Here is a 16,102-nt window from a genome sequence, read left to right on the forward strand (position 1 = left end):
GGCACAGAGAGATCAGAAAAGAGATCGTCCTCTTATGCGACGCAAGTCAGAACTGCCTCAGGATATTTACACCATGAAAGCCTTGGAATCCCATTGCAGAGCTGATGAGCTAATATCACACGATGGGCATTAGACTATTACAGTGAAATATTATTTTGGAGGAAAACTTTTTTCTGGACTCAGTTCTACAGTAGAGAACTTACTTTTTTGTGCCATACCAATCAGTTACACAAAAGTCAAAGCTTTCTTCAACCCAGTTCTGAAGGCAATAACTTAATACAGTATGCAGCTCAAGATTAGTAGTTCAAACAATGGTAAATTACTTGATTCCATATGCAGAACCATGGGTTGACTAGTATTAGATGGCCACGTTTTTCTGGCGGTGTTGTCATAGTACCAGTTAGTTGGTAAAATGAATAGTTTTATAGTAGTACTTGAGAATAATATTCTGTAAGTTACTTCCACCAAAACTGAAGTCATTTGAATGACTAATAGTTGGTACTATGATAACACTGTTTTCAAAAGCAAAATTCTTTCGGATTTAACTATTACATGTTTTTCTAAGACTTCAACTTTGAAATTGTTTCCACATTACTATTGTCTTGTAATATACCAGCAGTTTTGAAAATATACAGTTCTTTACTTTCCTATTATAAAACACAGCTTACAAAATGGTAACTTCATGACAATCCTCAATCACGGTTGCTTTCTAAAAGTTCTGTAAATTGTTTCTTTACTTAGGATAAAGACATATATATACCATGTCCTAGTACTTTACGTGTATTTAAAGCCATATTTTCCAGTCTTTAGTATGTAATACAGCACCAGTATTCCAAAAGTCAACTGGTAGAAGAATTTGTTTCCAAAAATGAAAATTTATCTACCTTGACTGGGAATAAATTGAATATAAAAATATTTATATTTTTATTTTCATTCCTTGTTTTCAGTTTAGTAAAACACTGTTTTTCCCTTATCTGAGCTTTTAATACTCAGCATTTTTTCTTGGGCTCTAAGAGTTCAATATTCTGTGGCAGATACCATGATGTCATTTAAGTTGCATTAGTCTTCTCAGACAGACAAACATTGTTGCCTTTCAGTGAAACACAACACCGATAGCTTGTATTATAAAGTAAAAACAGGTAAAAGATGTGAGTTTAAGAGCTGATAAATCAACAGTGACCGTAGTTTTACGTGAATATATTTTTTTGTGTTGTAAAGAGCACATATATTACAAATACACCTCACAAGTAAAATGAAAATGCATCTGAGTTGCTGATGATCTTCAAATGCTGCTATATTTTCCACAAGATTACTTGCATGTAGTGAGCTTTTTGTTGTAGATGGAAAAGCACGGGCGGAAAATCTCTTTCAACATATAGTGCTTTGTCTTCAATATTTGATTTCTCTCAGGGTGGCCAGTATTTTGACTTACTTATCCTGCTTAAGAGCTGTTTGAGATGTGTTCTGCTATTCTAAATGGGTGACTAGTTTCTTTTGTTTCTGGCAGTGACATAATATAACTTTAATGTTTAATGTCTTGATGCATAAAAAGATAAAAATGTGGCTTCTTTAAAAATAGTTTGTTTTATTTTTTCAAAAAGAGGTCTCCTGCATCCATAAAAATATTGTGCAAAGCAGACATTCATAACAACATTGTGCAGATGTCTGCTGGTTAGAGTGAAAATACAATTTCCAATCTTTATTACATTGTCTATTGGAAAAAGTCATTTTAGTGGGTGGGAATTATTGCTCAAACAAACAAACAAAATCACCTAAATTGAAAGACCACCTGAAGCTTCAAGTGGAAAAGTCCACTGTGTGTGAAAACGCTTCCTGTTAAACTTGAAAGAGAATATGCTTTACCATTATGATAAACTATATTGAAACCGTTTAAAGATGCCTTCTCCTTTTGAGGGAAAAAGGGTGCTTTTTTAATTGTATAAAGCAATGTCTATGTATTTTGATATACCATTGTTTGAACTTCCATCTTTAGCTGGTAAATTATCAAATAATTTGATTTTGGGTGTTCAATATGTTTGTGCAAGAGGTTTCTGGAAAGAAGTACTCTTATTTTACCCTAGGAAAAAAACTTGTATATCAGTGTTTGATTGTGTAACGCTCAATGTATAAGAACATCTTTTACTGTCTAGATTTTATTTCTGTTCTTTACTGAAGATAAACATTCACCAAAAAAGGGGGGGAAATACAATTTTTCTGTAATTAAAGTTTGTCAGAAATTCACATTTGAGGTTTTGGGCCATAGAACATTTACTTAGACAGTATTCCAAAAATTATCAGCACTGATTGTTTGGCTTGTTTGTTACCACCATTTATATATTTTGTATAGTCATGTACTAAACTACTCAAACTACTACATCCAAAATAAAAAGTAAAAATAAAGTAGAATTTTGGTGGCTGTTCTTCTTCATAAAGTTCTTTGACACCTTTCCATGTTCTCCAAAATTACATCTGTACATCAGGAATGTCAAAAGTAATATTACAAGTGTCTTTTTAGTGTGGCTTTAGTATGGCTTTATTTTAATATTGTACATACATTGTACTTTGTTTTATGGTAATAAGTAATAAAAATGTAGACTTCATATTTTGTACAGAATGGTCCTATGTACAGAATAAAAAGTTCCTAGAAACAGCAAAAATAGGTAAGTGGCACAATTATTTTTCATTAGACAATATCTGTAACTTTGTTTTAGTAAAATGTTAAGTTCAAATGTACCTTCATATTTTTTAACATTTTGTAATTCAGATTTTGTTCTGACATTGTTTATTAAGAACAACCTTCATACACCTGCCATTTATTTGCTCTTTTATCTAATTTTAAAATTCTAAAAATGGTGTATAATATGGACTAAATAAAGAACATGTGAATTTTACTTGCTGATCATGAAACTAAATTTAGTACAGAACCTTCTGGTAAATGTGCAGATTACCACTGGCTTAAAAATCATCCACAACTTTGAGACAATAGCACATAAGTTAAAGAATAAAATTGCAGTTCAATGTTGGTGCCTTTTTGAAAGTTACAAGTAAATTTATGGTAAATCTTAGAAATAAATCAGCATCATGTTATGTGAGTTATTCTCTACCATAAATAACCTTAATTTTTAGTGCAGGTATCAAGTACTGCATTAAACACACACAATAATTTGAAGAATCCCTCAAACCATCCTACAAATACCAAAAAAACCCACCTCTTATACCACATTATCTTCCCTATAAAAACTTGAAATACATATCTGTTGGAAGGATTTCCAGCAAAGCAGCAGGAGCAAAATTAAGGATTTCCAGTAAGACAGAAAAGAGAGGACAGTATCAGATGGTGCAAATACATATTTTTTTTTAATCTAGATTTTTCTTCCAGTTTACAAATTATAGTTCTTGGATCATCAGAGGATCTTCAGTATTTTATAAACACTCTCAATATCCTGTGTGGCACAGTAACCCCTCACTTAACGTCCTAGTTGTTATGTTCTTGAAAAATGTAATGTTAAGTGCATCCAATTTCCCTATAAGAATTAATGTAAATGGTGGGGGTTAGGTTCCACTGACATTTTTTTTGCCAGACAAAAGGACATTATATACATATACAGTATATGTTTTTAAAATAATTTTAAACAAACAGTTTAATACTGTACTCACCAATGACTGTGAAGTTTGGTTGAGGCAGGGGCATAGTAGGGTCTGGGCGCGGGGGCTTTCCCCATTCCACCAGCCTGGCTGGAACCTGCACCTCCACCCCGTTCCCCGGCAGGAACACCGGGGCAGGTGGAACAGGGCAAGGCCCCGCACCCCAACCCTGCTCCCCAGCTGGAATGCCCAGCGGAGTGGCGTAAGCCCCTGCGCCCCAACACAGTCCCTGGCAGGAGCACCAGGCGGGGGAAGCCAAACAGCGTTATAAGGGAACATTGCAGGACTTTAAAAGAGTATGTTTACTAATAGGTCAGCGACCTAATAACGAAACTATGTTAACTGGGATGATAACTAAGGAGTTACTGTACTGTGTACGATAAACCCATGGAAAATTAAAAAACTAGTTAAAAGAATGCTTTTATAGTAACAGATTAACACACTCTCCAGGCATCCTCCGATCACATTTTTACAGTCATAGTAAACAAAAACTGGAAATAACCAGAACTTTGGAACTATTTCCAAAAGCATCAACATACATAGTGTCCCTGGACCAAGATGCAAATAAGACCAAACATTGCCAGTATAAAAAATTGATTATTTCAGCCAAATATCTGGGGAGGGAGGTATGCATTTGCTTTTTACACAAGTCTCCATTTTTAGTAAGAATAGGATGAATATCTGATTTGGATTGGGTACATTTAGTATATTTGTGAATTATTGAAGATCACTTGGATAATGCCTTTAATTTTCAAGTACATAGAACAGAATGACATTTCTTAATTAGCTATCATATCACAGCATCTGGACTCTTGTTACTTTTCACTGCTGAGTCAGGTAGAGGTCTCGAGTTGCAATGTAACTCTAGGGTAAAAAAAAGATTGCTAAATGTTGTATATATACACACAATACATTTGCATACACAATTAGGTATTTTTGTGCATAGGTGGTTATTTCTAAAGTTAATGTATTGTGGTTTGTTTTTTCATTGTCTAATATATTTGAAAATATGCAAGTATTTTGTATTGGAGGAAGGAACTTAGTGTTGCAGGGTGAGGTTTTGTTTGAGCTGGGCTCAAATACTTGATCGCCCATATCTTGCTATTAAAAATAAATTCTGGTTTCTTCACTTATAATGAATGGAAGAATTCATTTAACATATACCTGTAAAACATTTTCCATTAGTGAATTAGGGATGTCAAGCGATTAAAAAAAATAAATCATGTATATTCGTGCTGTTAATAATAAAATACCATTTATTTAAATATTTTTGGATATTTTCTACATTTTCAATTATTTCAATTATAATACAGACTACAAAGGGTTCAGTGCTCACTTTACATTTATTTTTTATTACAAATATTTGCACTGTATAAAAGAAACAAAAGAAATACACCTCTACCCTGATATAACGCGGTCCTTGGGAACTGAAATCTTACCATCGTATAGGTGAGATCGTGTTATATCGGGTTAGGGAGAGGAATAGCTCCCTGCCCCAGCTCACCTCCATTCTGCCTCCGCCTCCTCCCCTGAGCATGCTGCCGCTGCTCTGCTTCTCTCCCTCCAAGGCTTGCCGCGAATCAGCTGTTTGGCGCGGCAAGCCTGGGAGGGAAGGGGGAGAAGCGGAGCGGTAGCGCGCTCGTGGGAGGAGGCGGAGGTTGAGCGGAGGTGAGCTGGGGTGGGGGAGGCGCAGAGGAACCGCTTGTGGTAACACAAATTCGGATATAACAAGGTAAAGCAGCCCCACTCCCCAGAGTGCTGCTTTACCATGTTATAGCTGATTTCGCGTTATATCGGACTGCGTTATGTCGGGGTAGAGGTGTAGTATTTTTCAGTTCACCTAATGCAAATACTATAATGCAATTTCTTTATAATGAAAGCTGAACTTACAAATGTAGAATTATGTACAAAAAAAACTGCATTCAGACAAAGTAAAACTTTACATCCTACAAGTCCGCTCAGTCCTACTTCTCGTTCAGCCAATCGCTCAGACAAACAAGTTTGTTTACATTTGCAGCAGATAATGCTGCCCGCTTCTTGTTTACAATGTCACCTGAAAGTGAGAACAGGTGTTCGCATGGCACTGTTGTAGCCGGCATCACAAGATATTTACATGCCAGATGCGGTAAAGATTCATATGTCCCTTCATACTTCAACCACCATTCCAGGGAACATGTGTCCATGCTGATGATGGGTTCTGCTTATTAATGATTCAAAGCAGTCCGGACCACCACATGTTCATTTTCATCATCTGAGTCAGATGCCACAGCAGATGGTTGATTTTCTTTTTTGGTGTTTCGGATTCTGTAGTTTCTGCATGGAGTGTTGCTCTTTTAAGACTTCTGAAAGCATACTCCACACCTCGACCCTCTCAGATTTTGGAAGGCACTTCAGGTTCATAAATCTTGGGTCCAGTGCTGTAGCTATCTTTAGAAATCTCACACTGGTACCTTCTTTGCATTTTGTCTCATCTGCAGTGAAAGGTTCTTAAAACAAACAACGTATGCTGAGTCATCATCCAAGACTGCTATAAAATGAAATACATGGCAGAATATGGGTAAAACACAAAGCAGGGGAGACATACAATTCTCCCCCAAGGAGTTCAGTCACAAATTTAATTAATGTATTTTTTTAATGAGCATCATCAGCATGGAAGCATGTCTTCTGGAATGGTGGCTGAAGCACTGAAGTTTAGCATATCTGGCACATAATACCTTGCAATGCCAGCTACAAAAGTGCTCACTTTCAGGTGACTTTGCAAATAAGAAGCGGGCAGCAGCATATCCCATAAATGTAAACAAACTTGTTTATCTTAGTGATTGCCTGAACAAGAAGTAGGATTGAGTCGACTTGTAGGCTCTAAAGTTTTACATTGTTTGGTTTTTGAGTACACTTGTGTAACAAAAAATCTACATTTGTAAGTTGCGCTTTCACAATAAAGAGATTGTACTACAGAACTTGTATGAGGTGAATTAAAAATACATTTCTTTTGTTTATAGTTTTTACAGAGCAAATATTTGTAATAAAAAAGTAGGCACTGTACATCGTGTTGTAATTGAAATCAATATATTTGAAAATGTAGAAAAATCTAAAAATATGTAAAATTTCAGCTGGTCTTCTATGTAACAGTGCACTTAAAACTGCAATTAATCAGAATTATTTTTATCACGATTAATTTTTTTTAATCGGGTGAATTAACTGCAATTAATTGGCAGTCCTAAATATAATATGCTGAGTTCTATTTTTCATTCTAATTCCCCTTACCCTCTCATTTGGTTTCATTTTAGTTATTAAAATATTTTCTCAAAATAATCTTAGCTTGAAGGTGCCTTTTTAAATTTCAGCTCCATTTTCCATGTATTTTTTTTTCTTGTTTGCCTTGTTAAATGTAAATCACCATCACTACCTAAGTTAATGCAGGCCATAAAGTATGCACATAGTGGAACAAGCCAAATTTAATATTGCAGAGGACATCTCACCTTTTGGAATTTTGACTGCCTGCACTCCTGAGCCCTGCCCCGCTCCTACACCCAAACCCCTGCCCCAGCCCTGAGCCCCTTGCACATCCCAAACCTCTCATCCCCGGCTCCGTTGGGTCGTCGGCATCATCAATTTTCTTCAACTGGGTTGCCAGAAAAAAAGTTTGAAAACCACTGGTTTAGTGAAACTAATATATTGCACAGTACAGTACCATCTACTGCTCCCAGGCAGTCCTGATAAGGCTCAAACTGCTAGTCTCCTGCCACTAACTGGGGAGCTTCCAGAGCCTTTCCCTGCAGCAGGTGGTAGGAAGGGAAATGGTTCTATGCGTGGGGATGGATGGGTTTTATGGACTTGGAAGATTTGAGGAGGGCTTGGCAGCTGGCAGGAGCAGAACGGGTGAGGATTCAAAGCTGAGGGAATAGATCTGACCTGATAAGTAGGAAGAAGTACATACAAGTTCCTCGGTACTGTACAAGGCTAAGCGTCTGCATCTGTCGGGGCCCACCTTGGAGTGCTCAAAATCTTAGCTACCATCTAATTCTACAAACAAGCAGACTGTTATGTTAGTAGCGCCACTCCATATGGTACCACAAGAATTTAGGTTCTTGAAAGATTTATCTGTAGCAGATGAACCAGAGTCTCCACTGCTTATAGGGATCGAGCACCTCTCAGTATTGAGACCCACTTGGTCACTGGACTTCCATCCCTGGTACAGCCCAATTCACCACCATTTTCAGCTAGGGCTTCTCCACAGGATGAGGAGGAGACAGGGACCTCCCTTCAGTCTTTTCAATCAGTGCCGGGCTCTCCTACCCATAAATGCAGGAACCTATTTTTTGATATCCACAGAGTGAAAGAGAGGGGAATTTGGGGGAAGACATCACAGGTGGTGGAAACAACCTTGGATACTACTTCCGCGCCTGTATGGTCCTCCACAATGGCCACACTGGGCTATCTGGACTAATCAAGACTTTTATTAAGAATATTACCAAGTGATGATATTTCTAATGATGAAAGATATGTAGGATCAACCTCCACTGTCTCTTTATTTTAAATTTTATGGTCAGATTCACCGGTACAAAGCAGGCCAAGTATACTGGCCTGTTAAACTGGATTTACAGCTGCTTTGTTACCCCACAACAACACAAAACAATAAATGTCTTCTGTCCTCCATGTTCCCTTTTACATTTCCCACCCCAAAATTCCACCTCATTCCTGCTCAGGCAGAACCCAGTTCCTGCATTCCTCTGCATTCACACAAATACTATCCTCCACCCTCCTGTTGAATAGACCTGGTGCAACAGGTAGGTTCTGGGAATAAATTTTTAAGATTAAGGGTCGTAATCAATGTGCAGGGGAGAGGAGAAGTAGCTTTCTACCTGCAACTCCTTTTTCACCTTCTTTCCCCCATGCTACCCCAGTTATTTTGACTGCCAGCTGCTATTGCATTTAACTCCACCCAGCATAACACTGGGGTTCACATTCTAGTCATTGCTTTATTGTGGTATGAAATGCTGTTTATTTCAGTTAATCTAATTCTGAATATTCTGCCTTCTAAAACTATCCTTCTGAAGATTTCACAAAGGTTTCTAAAGGCTTACTTACTCTCAAATTAATTGAGCTCCAAATAGTTCTCTTACTGTTTGTCATCAACTGACATTCAAGCTTGTAATAGAAATCACTTAAATCAGTCATCGCCCTTATTAATATTGGCTTTCCATTTCAGTTAGCTGTAGCTCTAAACACTTTTATCAAAGGGCTTTTAATCTGCATACTATATAAAGGCTAACACCATGGGTAAAAAAGTAAAAAAAAAAAAAAAACCCCACAACCTACATCAACATTCCTCAGTGAGTATCTTCCAAGACTATGAAGGAATTCAGTCTAGGTTGCATTTGGGCAAACATGAAACAAAGCATAGTGTAGGATTTGCTTGAACTGAAAGAAACCACACCTCTTAAGAAAATCCTAGGGGAAACTAAAAGATAACCAGTTTTTGAAAGATGGATCCAAGGAGACCCAGACATGAAAAGATTTATATGCTAGGTCACTTTTGCTGTTTCATCAACTACATGTCTGGTATTCAAAGGCTTTCTATTGACAGTTAAGGTGATGTGTGCAGAAGTTATCATGTAAAATGCCACAACACATACTTGGCATCCAACACAGAGTTTCATTCATGTTCAGAGTCCAAAATGAATCCTCTCACATATACTTTTGCTAGAATACAGTTTAGTAAACACTATCTACAATCCATTATATTAAGGCTTGAAATAATGTAACTTCTAAGAATTTTGATTAACGCTATTAATCTCCAAGTATTTTTCTTATCAACTTAATTTGTTGTATGAAGCATCAAACACCTTTAACTGCAGTTATTTTTTTAGAAATGTAATGACAGAAGTTCAAAAATATTAACATTTCATAATGTAGCTGATTTATATCATACTGTATACTTCTCCAAGAAAAATTTAAGAGCATAATAGATATTTCTGTAAGTTGTAACTACTTGTTGCGTGTAATATACAATAATAATCCTCTTTGTATTGCAGGTGAAATTGGACGAAGGGAAATTTTCAAAAACAAGTCTCATTTTCAAAAGTGATTTAGGCACTTAAATCATTTAGCTATTTTTGAAAATGTTATCCTTAGGCTACCTAATCACTGAGGCACTTCTGAAAATTTTAGCCCCAACTACTAGTCTAATGGAGCTGTTTCATATCAGTATTCAAAGAATGACAGGTGAATGCTTCCTACCTGAATAAGGGGAACCATATTTTGGGCCCTCCTCCCTACACCTCAGCTGATAACTAAGTTATCGCCATTACAAACACGCCAGGAAAGAACCAATCCCCTTAATCATAGAATATCAGGGTTGGAAAGGACCTCAGGAGGTCATCTAGTCCAACCCCCTACTCAAAGCAGGACCAATCCCCAATTAAATCATCCCAGCCAGGGCTTTGTCAAGCCTGACCTTAAAAACTTCAAAGGAAGGAGATTCCACCACCTCCCTAGGTAATGCCTTCCAGTGCTTCACCACCCTCCTAGTGAAAAAGTCTTTCGTAATATCCAACCTAAACCTCCCCCACTGCAACTTGAGACCATTACTCCTTGTTCTGTCATCAGCTACCACTGAGAACAGTCTAGATCCATCCTCTTTGGAACCCCCTGTCATAAATATAAAGGGAAGGGTAAACCCCTTTGAAATCCCTCCTGGCCAGGGGAAAGCTCCTCTCACCTGTAAAGGGTTAAGAAGCTAAAGGTAACCTTGCTGGCACCTGACCAAAATGACCAATGAGGAGACAAGATACTTTCAAAAGCTGGGAGGAGGGAGAGAAACAAAGGGTCTGTCTGTCTGTCTATATGCTGGTTTCTGCTGGGGATAGACCAGGAATGGAGTCTTAGAACTTTTAGTAAGTAATCTAGCTAGATATGTGTTAGATTATGATTTCTTTAAATGGCTGAGAAAAGAATTATGCTGAATAGAATAACTATTTCTGTCTGTGTATCTTTTTTGTAACTTAAGGTTTTGCCTAGAGGGGTTCTCTGTGTTTTTGAATCTAACTACCCTGTAAGATATCTACCATCCTGATTTTACAGGGGGGATTTCTTTATTTCTACTTACTTCTATTTTTATTAAAAGTCTTCTTGTAAGAAAACTGAATGCTTTTTCATTGTTCTCAGATCCAAGGGTTTGGGTCTGTGGTCACCTATGCAAATTGGTGAGGCTTTTTATCCAACATTTCCCAGGAAAGGGGGGGGGGTGCAAGTGTTGGGAGGATTGTTCATTGTTAAGATCCAAGGGTCTGGGTCTGTAGTCACCTAGGCAAATTGGTGAGGCTTTTTACCAAACCTTGTCCAGGAAGTGGGGTGCAAGGTTTTGGGAAGTATTTTGGGGGGAAAGACGCGTCCAAACAGCTCTTCCCCAGTAACCAGTATTAGTTTGGTGGTGGTAGCGGCCAATCCAAGGACAAAGGGTGGAATATTTTGTACCTTGGGGAAGTTTTGACCTAAGCTGGTAAAGATAAGCTTAGGAGGTTTTTCATGCAGGTCCCCACATCTGTACCCTAGAGTTCAGAGTGGGGGAGGAACCTTGACACCCCCTTTCAGGTAGTTGAAAGCAGCTATCAAATCCCCCCTCATTCTTCTCTTCCGCAGACTAAACAATCCCAGTTCCCTCAGCCTCTCCTCATAAGTCATGTGTTCCAGTCCCCTAATCATTTTTGTTGCCCTCGGCTGGAAGTTTTCCAATTTTTCCACATCCTTCTTGTAGTGTGGGGCCCAAAACTGGACACACTACTCCAAATGAGGCCTCACCAATGTCGAATAGAGGGGAAAGATCACGTCCCTCGATCTGTTGGCAATGCCCCTACGTACACATCCCAAAATGCCATTGGTGGTCTTGGCAACAAGGGCACACTGTTGACTCATATCCAGCTTCTCGTCCACTGTAACACCTAGGTCCTTTTCTGCAGAACTGCTGCCGAGCCATTCGGTCCCTAGTCTGTAGCGGTGCATGGGATTCTTCTGTCCTAAGTGCAGGACTCTACACTTGTCCTTGTTGAACCTCATCAGATTTCTTTTGGCCCAATCCTCTAATTTGTCTAGGTCCCTCTGTATCCTGTCCTTACCCTCCAGGTATCTACCTCTCCTCCCAGTTTAGTGTCATCTGCAAACTTGCTGAGGGTGCAATCCATACCATCCTCCAGATCATTTATGAAGTTACTGAACAAAACCAGCCCGAGGACCGACCCTTGGGGCACTCCACTTGATAGCGGCTGCCAACTAGACATGGAGCCATTAATCACTACCCATTGAGCCCGACAATCTAGCCAACTTTCTTTCCACCTTATAGTCTATTCATCCAGCTCATACTTCTTTAACTTGCTGGCAAGAATAATGTGGGAGACCGTATCAAAAGCTTTGCTAAAGTTAAGGAACAACACGTTCACCGCTTTCACCTCATCCACAGGGCCACTGGATGTGAGATTAGCATGCTGAGGGAAGTAGAAGTTAAATAATTTCTGAGTAGATTCAATAAAGACAAACTCTTCTTTTTTTGGCTTTTGGGTGGAGAAAAATTTAGTTACTAGTATTTGCTTGTTTAAATCTAATAATTCAAAGCCTAAATAAGCACATCTGTGCCACTCTAAACACACCTGTTGTGAGTGGTGTTCAGATTCTCATCTTTACAGGTAAATGTTGTATAACATAGTAGAGCCCTGCAGTGAGACTGGGATCCTGCAAGTCCTGCTGCGAGATTTTAAAAAGTCCTATGCAGGACTCTATAACAGCACTAGCTATCTTGCCTTCCGGACAGCTGGTTTCAACAACCTACTGCAATTCTTATGTGAGAAAGGTTACTTAACTTATCTTGAGTTAAGAATCCCCCCTTTTTTTCCAGTGAAGACAAGGCAACTTGAGGGGGTATATTTATAGGAACATCAAGTGTACTTTTATTCAAATTGGGTTTTAGTGGTAGAAGCTCTATCCATGAAATAGCCACACACAGCTCAGGGCTTAGGAAAAGGCTTCTCATTTAACATGGATGCCTATCTCCAGCCTCAAAGAGACTATTCAAAGTGTTTAAAAAGTACAAGTAGAGAAAACTTATGACTTTTTGCCTTTAATACCATTTCCAATCATTCAATTTCTGTCAGCAAAGGACTTCCATTTGGGATTTGTACTGAACAATGTTTACATATCTGCCAATATCTGAATTTCTTATTTCCTATCTTTCGCTCCTGCTTTTTCTTCCTTTCTCCCTGCTTTTTTGTCTCTCTTCCCCTTCTCTCCTGCCCTCAATGTTACAGAATTGAATAATTATATGTCTCTTTGAATGCTTTGAAAACCCCCAGTGAGAAGCTGATACAACAAAAAGTGCCTCTGCAGAGGAATTGGACAATTAAATGCTTGGAGAAGATGGCTCAAGAGCTATAACTGAACAATGGATGTCAAATTAGAACTAGTAAAATCAACATATTACACACACCCTTGTTTTCAGCTAAACACATTGAAGGTTAATACAATAATCTGATCCGTGCAGGTGGACTGTTGTGCCTATGTAGAGACCCACTGTCTTTATGGGCAGGAGGAGCAGCAAACCGTGGGACCCAGTCAAGTGGGAGACAGGAGCAGCCCAGGCACCCACAGAATACAGCCAGGTAGAGCAGAGGCAGGGATAAAACCAGAGAGCAGAGCTGGTGTGGGGAGCCCACCAGTAAGGAAGCCCACCAGCAGCCCACCTGTAAGGAAGAAAAGCTATTCTGTTAAAATGTGATGGCAAAACATGACCTGTGAGCCTGGGGCTGGAAAGGAAAAACCAGTGCAAGGAGGTGGACGTGGAGCATGAGATATATGGGGAGATGTGAAGTGAGTCACATCATTTTAAGCATTTAAATAATACTCAGCGATGTTAATATGTAGATAGGGGCTAGGAACATAAATAAGCATTAGAGCTGGTTAAAAAAAAATCAAAAATTTGTAATTTCAATAAAACTTCATCAGAATTGTGAATTTTGGCATTTTCATTTTATTATGAAAATTACATCCCGGTTTTCAATCAGCAAAACATGAACTGTACAAAAACACCAAACCCCACCACCATGTATTCCTGAGCCTGCAGCTATATGGTCTGTATCTGAATGTGGCCTTTTCTGGACAAGAACATTTGAGACACTCAATTTTTTTTCTTTTAAATCAGAGCCAGAATTTTTTCCAAAACGGTTGAGTAAGCTATTCTTTGACACCAGTCCTGCTTAAAACATAGCAGTATGAAAAGACTGCAGCATAAAAATGGCAGAGATGTTAAAACCAATTTAAAATGTCAGTCCCAATTCTCCCAATACAGGATACGACTGACTCATTTAAGTCAACTACAGTTACTTGATCTTGTGCTTATTCTGAAAAGGCTCAACACATGCTACACAACAAAGACTAGACACATCTCAAATCTATCCTGAGAGCTTCCAGAAAACCCGACATTACAACTGTAACTCAGTGTTGATTACTTTACTTGGACTACCTGCATGAGTAAGCTGAGTAAAGTTAGCAGGGGAGAGCACACACAATGCATACCATTTCATTTCACCACCAGTGGCAGGAAAGGATTTGCTTGATTTTTCAGGTTTCAGAGGAACAGCCGTGTTAGTCTGTATTCGCAAAAAGAAAAGGAGTACTTGTGGCACCTTAGAGACTAACCAATTTATTTGAGCATGAGCTTTCGTGAGCTACAGCTAAGGTGCCACAAGTACTCCTTTTCTTGATTTTTCAGGCAGGGCTATTTCTTTATGAAGGGGAATTCACATCTAAATTTTTCAAAGCAACAAATGATTTGAAGTGGTTTTAAGACTAATTGTGATGGGAGAACAAAATTAGATCTGTACTGGCTTTACAAAACTCTTATTTTAAGAGCACAGAATGATACAGGGCTGTATTTTCCTTTGCATAGGAACAACATTGTTATACCCATAGGGCTTAGGACTATTTTCATTATGTTGAAGGAAAAGTACAAGAACTGCCATACTTTGCAACACAACATATTCTTTAGTGATGCAAAAAATAATCCATATCCAAAAAATGATTGGTGCAGAGAGAAGAAAATTTGGCAAAAACTGCAGAAAATTATTCTGATTTCTGCCAGAAAAGCAATTCCTAAAAAAAGAAATTTATATTTTTAAAACAAAACATTGTGAAGGTATCTCACGGATAATATGAATTTGTTTAATTTCAGGGACATCATACAGAAATTCAGCAAAATCTCTTACCTAGTTCTATTGATGCTTTCACTCAAAATATTTCAATTATTTCTGTAATACTATAAGCATGCATAGAGATTTACAGACACAAAAAGGCACATACCCTGCACCCAAGGTATTTAAGGGCTTCCAGAGTATGTCTTAAATACAGAGATGGCACAAGAGAGAACAAGTAAAAGGTCGGGTTAAGAGAGGATCTGAGTATTGCAAAATTATCTGCTGAGTCAGTAAGGAAAGCATATAGATATTTTCATTCTACAACACACTGCCATGGGCAGTAGCTGTTAAATCAATAATTGTTGTCTTGGTCATAGTTTGGATTCCACTCTGCAACTACCAACCACAAAGGAAGCCTTAAAGAGGCACTATCAGCTTAATCATACGTGCAAACAAACATTTACATAGCACACCTTTAATTATTACAAAGGGAAAAAAGTTTTAAAAGCTAATTTACTTAGCACTATTTCTCCTCTGTACTCTCAGCATTTCCCTCAGCTGGAATAATGAAAATAATTTAAGTGTTTTCACTGTCATTCATAGTCACTTTCGGGTTCTTGTAGTGCCAAAGTTTGGGTTTCAGATACTGTATAAGGATGTCATGTTTATAAAAACAGCTGCAGTAAAATAGTATTCTATATTTCACAGTCCCAAAGCACCACCTGTAGTTTCTTAATGCATGTTTATTAAACAAAAAATAGAAGGAGATCAAGATCTCCATCTAGCCAGTTTCCAGTGTACTCTGTCGCTCTGATTTAGTTCTCTCCTCTCTGCAGTGCCTTTTGCAGATTAACTTAATATAAGTGCAAGCTAGAATGTTAGTTGCAACAACATTTTATAATAAAAAAATATAATTAAACTTTTCTGTTTCTAGTAGGTAGCTGATGTTCCAGTTAATACAGCATTTCACACATTTTTCAAAGCTGAACATCCTTTCAGAAAAATGAGACGGTCCCTACAGCTCCACCATGTGGTGTTAAAGCTTTACACATCTCTATTTATACATCTTCCATCATGACAGGTTTCAGAGTAGCAGGCGTGTTAGTCTGTATCTGCAAAAAGAACAGGAGTACTTGTGGCACCTTGGAGACTAACAAATTTATTAGAGCATAAGCTTTCATGGGCTACAGCCCATTTCATCGGATGCATAGAATGGAACATATAGTAAGAAGATATATACATACAGAGAACGAGGAAGTTGCCTTCACACCTTCTTCACC

General features: G+C 38.1%; 1 protein-coding gene and 2 long non-coding RNA genes across 6 annotated transcripts in view; 1 reads left to right on the top strand and 2 right to left on the bottom strand.

The window, feature by feature from the left end:
* Positions 1–4,823, top strand: part of PPP2R5C (protein phosphatase 2 regulatory subunit B'gamma) — a 192,001-nt gene extending 187,178 nt beyond the window's left edge. For 2 of the 4 annotated variants that reach the window (XM_073349667.2, XM_073349668.2), the window contains one exon: positions 2–4,815. In XM_073349667.2, coding sequence (XP_073205768.1) covers positions 2–133 — 132 coding nt within the window. In that variant the 3' untranslated portion in view covers positions 134–4,815. Of the gene's footprint in view, position 1 lies in introns of all 4 variants that reach the window. The other 2 variants (XM_073349665.2, XM_073349666.2) reach the window with 2 other exon arrangements.
* LOC140913375 (uncharacterized) overlaps positions 1–16,102 on the bottom strand; it is a 57,061-nt gene that overhangs the window by 38,336 nt on the left and 2,623 nt on the right. The window lies entirely within an intron of this gene.
* On the bottom strand, positions 4,126–14,304 carry LOC140913376 (uncharacterized). Its single transcript, XR_012159567.2, has 2 exons — positions 13,121–14,304; positions 4,126–4,509 (listed from the first exon to the last, which is right to left on the bottom strand). It is a non-coding gene; the product is annotated as an uncharacterized LOC140913376 (long non-coding RNA).

Source organism: Lepidochelys kempii, chromosome 6, assembly GCF_965140285.1.
Source record: "Lepidochelys kempii isolate rLepKem1 chromosome 6, rLepKem1.hap1, whole genome shotgun sequence".
NCBI lineage: Eukaryota > Metazoa > Chordata > Testudines > Cheloniidae > Lepidochelys > Lepidochelys kempii.